The sequence below is a fragment of the Homarus americanus genome, unplaced genomic scaffold (genome assembly GCF_018991925.1).
Source record: "Homarus americanus isolate GMGI-L3 unplaced genomic scaffold, GMGI_Hamer_2.0 scaffold16712, whole genome shotgun sequence".
NCBI lineage: Eukaryota > Metazoa > Arthropoda > Malacostraca > Decapoda > Nephropidae > Homarus > Homarus americanus.
In genome coordinates, this window is record NW_024757794.1 from 2,003,417 (window position 1) to 2,015,106 (window position 11,690).

The following is an 11,690-nucleotide window of genomic DNA, read 5'->3' on the forward strand; positions in this document are numbered from 1 at the left end:
GTGCTGGAAGACTGACTGGCAGTCCTGGCACAACCTTGGACCCGTACGACGGTCTGTGTGGCAACTGGCAACTCATCATACATAAACAACACAAGACTACAGGAGAAGGAAGTCACGTCAAGGACTCAAGAAGGGCGGCAGTAAAAGCACGTGACTTGATCAACTGTCCTGTAAGTTGGATTTATACAAATTTAACTTCATTAAGGTTTGTAATATAAGTGATCTTAAATCTGCAGAATTTTTAGAAAACAGTGTTGGGCCAGACATGACTAACACTGGAGCAGGTTACTATAAATTCAGGAGCCAGTTCATGCCCAGTACTTACCAACAGGGCGTAACAGAGACGTGACTGATCGCCCAAGGATAAAAGGAAACGTTGAGTTAGTAGGGGAAATATCAAAACTTAAAGTAAAATTACAGTTTCGGTCAATATGCCCGAATAGTTTAGAAATTAGTTTATCCTGTGTATTTTGCTGTGATTTAATCGAATTTGACATTTATTTCCGGGGGAAAGTACCCGTTTTAGAGTTATCCCCCAAAACTTTAAAAATAATTTCTGACATTTCTATTCTTTGCCCCCTGGTTGAAATGGGGTCAGAAATACTCCAAATAAGGATATCTAAAGGTTGGGGATGGTTAAAATAGTCGGCCATGTATTGGCCGAAACTGCAATAATACCAAACTTAATGAACAACTTTTGGGGAAATCAAGAACGTAGGTTTAGGACCAGGACCTGTGATGCAGAGGCATTCATTTGCAACATTAATAATAAGGTTCCCAATTTGTTAAGGTATTATTATCGTTTTGGTCATCTAGTGAGGCTAGTGTTAGGTTGAAAGGGTCAATTTATGATAGCCAGGTTTCTAATTTATCATAATAAAATGTTTTCTTTTGGTTCTTGTTGTGATTCGAACTAATTTGACCTCTATTTCTGGTGCTAAGTGCCCTAACCTAACCAAAACGTGGCTACTATTCTAAATTGACCGTTGAAATTATGTTTTCCCGATGTTTTTTCATGTTTTGAATGATTCTGACCATTTCAAATAGGTAGATGACCGAAATGATAATTTTACCTTTGTTTCTTGTGGATTTAATGTATTACATATGATTTGCTGGGATTATGAAGATGCAAAATGCAATTTCTTAACATCATAGAAGTTACAATAAAAATATACTTTCCTTGGTAATACCTGTACTATGGAACACTGGCAAAAAGAAGGTAAATATTCGTTCATTGGCTGTCCTCAGGTTTTGGTATGAGAATAGGTTTCTTTGGTGTTTTTTGGTGTGTCTTACTCAAATTGGACTCATTTCTGCAAATTAAAATTTTTTTGCAAAAAATGTACATTTTCGTTTTTAATAGAAACCACTAATTTGCAAAAAAATGGAGGTCAGATTTTAGTAAAACACACCAAAAACCTATTCTCATACCAAAGAAACCAACTTACTTAACCTAACCTAACCGATGGCAGACGAAAAGGTGATTCCCTTCTTGTATTTGGATGTTTTTGGTGTTTAGGTGATGAAGGAGCTATATACGTATACAAATGAATACTGATAGATAATTCTGTTTTTTGCATTTGAACTGTTTTCAGATTGGTCAAAGCATATCATGTGAAGTTCATGTGAAACACCTTTGATTATAGTATCCTGCGAAAATGTGTTTAGCGAACTTAAAATCTATCAATGTTGTTGTCTTGTTGTGTCCAGATCAGGTCTACTAAATGTAAACACGATTCGCAGTGTGTGAAAGCAGTTTCACAGAAACAGTGACTGCTTGTCCATCAGATGAATAAAGTAAGAATTTTGTTGAAATAGGTTTTAATACAATATAGGTTAGAAAAAGTTAAGTTGGGTTCTCAAAGGTTTTATTGGTATTTTAACCCTGCATTTGGTAAAGGTGAAGGAAACGGTTAGCACCAGAAGGACTTTATGGAATTACACCAAAATTTCAGATGTTGTTTGGATGATATGGAGTAAAAAAAATTGAAGCGACAACATTATAGTTTTTCTCTTTAGCCTATCCTTTGATCATAAATTACTTGGTATTGCGCAGGGCATGAAAGAAGAGGGAAATAACTGGGTAAAAAACACAGCGAACACGGAATATATGGCAGTAATTTCACATTTCTATGTCCTTTGTAGGCGAAGAAATAAATATTTACCATAATTATGGTGCCATCGGATCTCCCGTGGCGACCATGTTTTGGTACACATTGTCTGCGATACAGGAGCATCCGCGGTCTTTGTTTACATGTCAAGAAACCAACAACGATCTTATCGGGCATGTTTATTTTGATTTACATTGGATTGAGTTCTTTAATTTTTCTAGAGAAGTTGTTTGGATGGTAGTAAGTTAAATCGAAACAATACTGCACAGGCTAGGAAGTTAGGTGAGGTTCGGTAAGGTTAGGTAGGTTAAGGCAGTTTCTAATAAGTTCTATGCTTTCATGCTTCCATTACATGTTCAGTATCAGGCAAGTTGTATCTCCAGGAATTTAGGTTCAATTCCATAAATTATTTCTGGTGCCAACTGTCTCCTCCACCTTTACCCCACATTTTTTCCTCATCTTCTAAATCTTGTCCACTTTGGAAGGATTCAATGTCATTATTAGTTTTAAGGGGGTTATTTCGTTAAAATAGCATTAGCCTCCAAAACAAAGACCATATCCATTAAAACCACAACAAAACACATAAAAAAATCCTATACGGTAAACAATAAATCATAGATGTATAAGTACTGTAAGTCAATATGGCATCACTAGGTTAATGTTCAGAACTAAAAGAAATGACAAAATATGATTTGGAAAGTAGCAATTTATCCACCCTTTATGAGGTACAGTATTTCAGAGAGAAGAAAGTTTTCTTCTTTAGAATATTTTCCTAAAGTTGCTGATTAACACAAATTGGTGTTCCAGAGTACAGTATTGTATTACTCTCCTTCTGCACTGTAGCTATGGCTTGTAAATTTGGTAACATTTAACAAGGTTAACCAGCTACCTCGAGAAATATATCTAAAGAAGGAAATTTAAACTTAAGTGGATTTGTGTGTCAAGTCTTATTGAAAGCATCTCCAGGTGCTTGTTCATAAATAGTGGTTGAGACTGCAGTATTTAAACGGTATTACTACTGTATTTTAGTTTCGGTCATTTGGGTAATCTTAGGAATGAGGTTATGTTAGGTATCCAAACTATGTTTTTCCGATGTTTTTTTTGTGTTTTGAACAATTTGGACATTCATATCTGTTGGAAATCACATAGTTTGGATATCTAAATATAGGGATGTCCAAAACTAAAATTTTACCTTCTTAAATTATTTGTGAAAGGTAACAAACAATATTAACTAAACCTAACTTAAATGAAACCTAAACTTGTTATGTTGGTTTTGGTTAGTTTTATATTGTCATCTCTCCTAGTCATACAGGCCTTGTACTGTACAGTACAGTAATCCCTCGGTTAACGAGTGCCTCGGTTAACGAATTACCTTCCATAAGATTCTTAACTTCGGTTAACGAGCATTCCCTCGATTAACGAATTCCTTACGAGCGCCCCTCAACATAATTTCGCTTGCACACTAGCTGTCATATTAGTCCGCCAATACAGTAATCGGTTCTAGGGCTTAAATTCCTTACTATTTTAGTAAATATCAAGAAGTTTGTACTATTCAATAATTTTAAGTCTTATATTAAAATTTTTTGTCATTTTAAAAATTATTTAACATAATTTAAGCACAGGGAAACTAGTTTTTACCGCGCCAAACAGCCTGTCGACACACCATACAGGCGTCAGTCTCTGTGTCTTTTCAGTGGAGGTAACATCTTGCTTCAGACTCATCAACATAAATGCTTTTTTTCTGTGTTTCCAGTCAAATTATTGGTCATTTTGAAATTTATTTTACATATTGACAATATATAATGCAGTGCAGTGTTGATTTAAAGAAAGTAATCTTGAATTACACCTAGTGAACTAAAATTTTATGAGTGAAATGGCACCATGGGGTGACTTCTCTTCCATCCCAATGCCTTCTCTTCTCCCTTTTCCTCCACCCCCATTCTAATTCCCATCATCATCATCATCATCATCATCCAGGAGCCTTCTACATACACACCTCAAAGTAAGTGTACTTTACTACCTTTTTTGTTGACTTTAGGCAATTTTTGGTGAGCTGGAACAAATTACCCAATAACCCATTGAAACAATGGTTTCGGTTAACAAATTTTTCGGTTAACGAGCAACCTTCTAGAACGAATTGTGCTCATTAACCGAGGGACCACTGTATCCGCAATGACCTTGGTGGCTGCTCTTCCTATGCATATTGAGGATGAATTTAGGTTCGGTACATTCATGTTTGTTTTCATAGATCTTCCACCCGTTATCTTCCACCCAATAATTCTGTATACCGGTAGAGTTTGGTTAACCTAACCTACTGGTACCCATTTCATTGCAACTGGTACTTGTTATTCTTATCAAGGACTAAAAACATTCCTTGACCAGTATTACTTTTTTTCAAGTACACACTAGCACAGGGGTATCAAAGTCATGGCTTGCGGGCCAAATGTGGCCCTTGGGTTGGTCAGGTGTGGCCCGCGGGATGACAGTAAAATTTATCATCCCGTGAAATTATGAAAAAAATAGATATAATCATGTTTATTTTGTAAAATGAATTTTACATACTTAAGATCAGACAAGCCCAAATGAGGTATTCCTGGTAAGCCATGAAAGGCAATGTGTGAAGCTGTAAACTTCAATCCTGCAAATATGTGATATAGTGCTTGTGTTGGCCCTGAAGAGGGTAACTAAAATAAGAATTGGACCTCGAAAGGTTTTGAGTTTGACACCACTACACTATCACATACCAATAGCTATACTGAATCCTACTTAGCTTTGTTTTATATTTTCAGTAATTTGTTCACAGGAATTTGCAATGGGGGAGCCTGAACAGGTGATTGCAGAACCAGATGAGGTGGAAGATGTGGATAGTAATGTAGATGGCCTTCACCCACCCACACTACAGCAACAGAGTCCATGGTTCTTATCGTACTTAATAACTAAAGGTAATACCGATTGTCTGTTGGTGGAATAGTAGCTATGCTCTTGTCTCTCAATGCTGTGACTAGGGTTTGATCCCTAGTCAGATTTGAGAATGGGTTTATCTGTTATGACACTAATATTATACTCTTGGGGGAATGAACTCAGGAGGGAGGCAAACTTGCTACCAGTGTACCAAAGGCATATAGATGCTACAGCCTCCTTCCTTCAATGGGAAATTCTGTCCATATTTTTCCATGTTCCATCTCTAGATTTGCATTTTAGGCATTCAAACAAATATTTCAGTGAAATCCTCAAAGCAGACTGTGTTGTTAAGTGGAAAGTTTTTTTTTACATTACCTTTTTTATTCAATAATAATACAGTACAGTATACTGTAGATGATGGTGCTAATATGTCAAGTTTCCTACTAATCAGTTGTATTTGATTCCTATATACCCGAAGTCATCTCTTCAGTGTACAGTATACCACATTTACATGAATTATAGGGAGTATAATGTTCAAGGGTGGCACTTCATTAAACACCTTGTTTTATTAGATGAACAGGATACATAATAATACATAGTTTTAACCAATCTCTTTTCAGTAATAGCAGCCATAGCTTCCAATGGCTGGTATGCCTTAGGGTTTTTGTTGCTTGGTTACATTCTGTGGCGCATTGTGGAGCCAAAATTCCAACTTTGGCTTAAAAAACAAAAAGAATATCAAGAATATGCTGAGTATCATAAAGGTAGGTTTATTTATACCCCTGTATATATATATATATATATATATATATATATATATATATATATATATATATATATATATATATATATATATATATATATATATATATATATATATATATATATATATATAGTGGTCAAATTATATATTTTTGAGTCCCAAAATCAGTACACAGACAAAATTTTCATCTGTAATTCACTTTAAAATGGCTGGCAAGGTTAAAAGTGAGTGTTTTGTGGTGCTGAGAAGAAAAAGAGACCCAAATTTTCGTTTTTCTATGTGTTATTTAAGCATTTCCGACTTACGACGATTTCGACTTAAGACCTGTATGTCGGTCCCTAACCCCGTCGTAAGTCGGGGAGTGTATGTGTATATATATATATATATATATATATATATATATATATATATATATATATATATATATATATATATATATATATATATATATATATATATATATATATATATATATCTTGATAAAATCACACGGGAAAATGGAAACAACGGAGTACCTTAGCTTTCGTCTTTATTCAAGACATCTTCAGAGGCAACTGGATTACATGGACAGAGAGAGGCTTAAATATACAGGGTGACCTAAAAACATGAGGTCAGGTCAAAATGATGACATCCACTAATCCCCACACCAACACACACGTAGAGGAGCTTAAGAGAAGGGTGGTGACGTGACTAGCCAAGTCAGGTGTGTATATATATATATATATATATATATATATATATATATATATATATATATATATATATATATATATATATATATATATATATATATATGTATGTAGCAATAATGCAAGTAAATCACTGTAGGCGTGCGTGATCTAGGTATATGCTGATAACCACAAGGAAAGAAGAAAACACGAAGTTCCCAAGCGCTTTCGTGTAATTCACATCTTCAGGGGTGAGTACAGACTAAAGAGAAGTACAAAACAAGGTGTATATATATACAGAGGAGGGTGAGACCAGGTCCACAATGGTCAGGTATTAGGTAATGACCCTACTAATCTTTAAATAGCACCGCAACGGTCGGTAGTCAGGTCAGAGGGTAAGGTGACCCAACCTTCTCACCTGGTTACAAATCTTCTTAATTACAAAATCGTTCAGTTTGTACATGCCATTACTCAAATTCATGTTGAATGCTTAGGTATGTTTAATGAGACTAGATTCTATGATGTTCCTACTATCAATTGAATTACAAGGTAATATTGAGGAGGCATTATCCCAGTCAATGCAATGCTTGTTATCCCTCAAATGAACAAACAGAGCATTGGATTCCTGGCCTGTCCTAACACTACATAAATATAGTGTTAGGACAGGCCAGGAAGATTAGTAAGTCATTACCTAATACCTGACCATTGTGGACCTGGTCTCACCTCACCTGTATATATACACCTTGTTTTATTACTTCTCTTTTAGTGTACTCACACCCTGTAGCAGCATGTATGTGTATATATATATATATATATATATATATATATATATATATATATATATATATATAAATATATATATATATATATATATATATATATATATATATATATATATATATATATATATATATATATATATATATATGTATATATATATACATATATATATGTATATTATATATGTATGTAATAATGTATATATATGTATATATATATATATATATATATATATATATATATATATATATATATATATATATATATATATATATATATATATATATATATATATATATATATATATATATATATATATAATTTTTTTGAGAGGATGAGCCGAGTGTTTAATAAATCTAGATTTATATTTACAGTATATAAATATATACACCTAGAGGTTTCAGAGGAAATAAAAAAGTACACTATCAGGGAAGAAATAGTGATGGGTTACTAAAATGAGACAATTGACAAATTGATATGTACAGTCAGAGTCAAAGGTCTTGAACACTAGCAGTATCTGGCATCTACTTCTGAGTTATACATATATGATTGGGATATACTAATAACACTACTTGTCATCACATGTTATGCTTAAAATGGGATAAAACTCTCCTAAATACCTAAGACCTTCGGGTACTTGCATGCCAAATATTCTTAAGTGTTCAGACTTTTGACCCTGACTGTACAGTTGCAGAAATATGTTCCTAACCTCCTGTGATAACCTGTCTTTCCAAACGGCCAACCTATATGACCTATAGCAAACCTATTCACCAATCACGTACGTCGTTACACGACCAATACCCATTCATTCATAAATAGCAATACGTACTATTATTGCGACATTGCTTTTTGGAGACAGGTTACCACGGGGTGTAGGAACACATTTCTGCAACTGTACCAGTAACAATTGATTTATGTATTTTATTATAGAATGTTGTGATGTATTCATATAAGTTGTAGAAGCTTTTACATGTTTTAAGTTTTCATATTGTGAACTTGTGAGAAGGGCGTAATGTGACTGTCAGCACCCTGTAGAAAGGATTAGTATGTTATATGAATCCTGGTACTGTGCTGTAGTAATTTGAAGAAAGTAGATGAGCATTCCATTATATATCTAATAGACATAATACAATGTAACTCTTGGCTTAAGGAGTTCTTTCTTAAGCATCATCACATTGTTGTCAGTACCTACACTTCTTTTTATTGCAAGGGAAGAATGTAATTTTTGCTTTTTGTCATAAATTTAAATACTGTATTATACTGTGATGTCTGCATTGTTTCACCCAAAAAATGACTACTCTCCAGATCCAGATACAGTGCTAGCTAGAGAAAGAGCACTGGATGAAGCTCGCAAAAGGATGCAGGAGAAGTACAATGAGGAAGCACAGATAAAAGCAGCGAAATTCTTAGAGGTACCTTATCTTTCATAACCTGATTAAATGATTCCATGGCTTTCATATTACTGTAAATAGATTTCACCAATTTTAAATTGAACGTAAATGTCTAGTATGTTTTATAGCCAAAATTTTAGATTTTACTCAATTTCTGCCATATATTATATCAAAATTTCATGCACTAAATAAGTCTTCATGTGGTCTTTGTGATATATTGAGTGACTTGTTAGAATTTTTTGAGAGCACCACCTGACAGAGCCTACTTTATCCAGAAGGTTATCTGTGTTCTGAGGTAGTGACACTGACCTACATTGATCAGTGAAAGATTGCCCTAAACAACCACTCAATTGATTCATGGTTAAAGTATCATCCTCCCTGATCACTGATTAACCTGGGAAGTTAGTGTCCTTGTATTGAAATACAATGCAGATAGCTCTATGCATAAGAGAGGCTGTCAGGATCTGTTTGGGTAAGGTATCTCACACGTCACTTGACTCTTCCTTGAGATCAGTGGTTCCCAAACACGGGGTCGCGACCCCAAATAGGGTTGCAAGATGCATTAAAAGGGGTCGCAAAGAAGTCTTGGGGTCGCTGGAGTCACCTGGGTCTTGCAGCGGTAACATGTAATTGAGGGACGTGGCTGACAGGTGCTGTCTCGTTAAGTCGGGACCATATATTATGGTCATGGGATTAACGCTGCTTACTCTCCTTGTGTCAAGTTAGGTCAGTCTAGGTTAGGCTTGCCCTGATAACAAGAAGGCTTCAGGATATTGTGGTTATGTGTCTTGGTTATAAAATATCCAGTTGGGGACTGGTAAAGGATGGTAAATCATGGTGGGATGGTGTGCTATTATCTCTATCCTTTTTGTGTGTGTGTGAGGGGGGGGGGTGTCACACTGGAAAATGCTTGGGAACCCCTGCTCTAGGCAATAATATGGAATTTTTTGGTTCACTCCTTTGTTTTATAATTTTAGCAAGAAGAAAAACGGAGACTAGAACGCATAGAAGAATGGGAGCGTCACAAGCGAGGTGAAGGATATTGGAATAAGAACAGATCAGGTGCTAGTGGGACATCACCTGCTGCTCAGGGTAACACCTCCAGTGACAAACCATCTGGAAAACCAAGACTCAGACCAGGTTAGTGTGTGTATATATATATATATATATATATATATATATATATATATATATATATATATATATATATATATATATATATATATATATATATTCAACTTAGTGGCACCATCTAGGTATTTTCCACCAGTTTCAGATCTTAGTTCAGTACTCTGTCTTCCACAGTGGTATGACTGAAGCTAGGTGCTACTTGGCACAACTTTTTTTCATATATTATCAACTACGTTTCCTGTGCATATTTAATCTCTCCTTCACAATCTGAAGTATTCAGTGTGCTCTACGAAGCCCAGTGTATTTACTGCAAAGTCGATCTTACTACATTTGATGAAACTACATCACAATTTTACTCTTGCTATAATGTACTGTTCCTGAGTGAGTGATGTCCAGCATGTCTGAACATGAATTAGCCTGCTTACACATAACATACAATTGAGTGACATAACCAACATTAGGCTTTTTACAGACATTGAGGGGTCTAGTGGAATACAAGTTCATACAATAAATGATTAAGTAATCTCAGACTGGCTAGCATGCTTCCCCTCAATATCACACTCCCATTTTGCACGTTTCTGGAGTGAAGAGGTTAATTAGTGACTTTTAATACCAACAGAGTACAACCCATTAAGTGGCGATGGGATTGGTGAAACTCGTGGTTGGAGACCTCAACGTAGCCTATCTGGTGGTGGATGAGGTTAAGCAGCATACACACCAACTCTTCTCATCCTTACATCCTGGATTTAGAAATAAAACTTTCATACATTCAATATTTAAAGAGTACCTGTATTACCAAAGATATAGGAATGTTGTTTAAGTAGAATTTGGTTGGATATACTTTTCATTTTAAAAGTTAATTTGCTCTGTAGATGTTCCTTATCTCATTGATATGTCAAACTCAATTGTTTGTTGAGGATAGATTTGATTAAGTTTTAGGTTATAGAATTGTATGAAGATAAAAAAAAAGAGGAGTCCAGGATATTAACTGATGAATAGAGGTGTGTACAAATTACTCGTGGGTTACTTTGCTTTCATTGGGATTCTATGCAATTTTTTTAGCTCGGTTCCTAAGTATGCCTTTATTAAGTACCCAACAGTCTCATCTCTCAAAGTACTGTGCTTGGTCAGAAAATATGAAGCTATAGACCAAAACAGTGTTGAGCTGTGGTTTATGGCAGATGATACTCTTCTGGCCTGTTTTAGTTTTACATCATGTTGGTTATTACCATATAACATTTTAGCAGTTTTCAACAGAGGCCATATACGATCATTGAAGGCTTGATCAGCGAGAACATACCATATAACCAAATGATGAAAAACTGGAAAAAGGACATGGTTTCTGAGAAGTGGGGAGAAGAATGGGTGTCCATTCTTTGTCATTATTGATAACTGGATTTTGATTAGTCAAATGTTTTTCACTGTGTACTTTAAAGCACATATACCATAATATACATTATGGAAGCATCAGATGTTATAGATATTTATCTCTGTCTTGGAGAACAGATTTTGGTCTATATAGTGAAAATGCTGATAGAATTAAAACACTTATGATCTTGAACAATCATCTTTTAAAATTGGGATATCAACTACTCACAACCATAGAATGGGCTTTACAGTTTACTGTATCATGTTTCAAATTCTGTCAGCGGAAAGATTTTAAGAGATGGTATTTACACAGATCATAGACATTACTTGAGGATTCAATCATAACTATATTCACCATTGTAAAATTGATACTCGAGAAAAGTGTTAAAAAGAATTGGGTAGTAAATAATGCAATTGCTGCTGTGATATTGTTGAACTGTAGGTTTCATGATGACCTTGATGTAAGTTTACCACCTGAACTTGAATTGTGAATATATTATATGCATACCATGTTCTCTGTGCACCTTATATACTGTACTCGAGTTACTGGTTTGATTAAATAAAGTATACTTATAGA

General features: G+C 34.7%; 1 protein-coding gene across 1 annotated transcript; it reads left to right on the forward strand.

Annotated features, from left to right (window-relative positions):
* Positions 1-11,690, forward strand: LOC121857788 (selenoprotein S A-like). The gene is made up of 6 exons (XM_042353993.1): positions 1-170; positions 4,915-5,053; positions 5,633-5,776; positions 8,529-8,635; positions 9,592-9,754; positions 10,365-11,690. Exons 2-6 carry the CDS (start codon positions 4,924-4,926, stop codon positions 10,442-10,444), a joined length of 624 nt encoding a protein of 207 aa, XP_042209927.1. The 5' UTR covers positions 1-170; positions 4,915-4,923; the 3' UTR covers positions 10,445-11,690.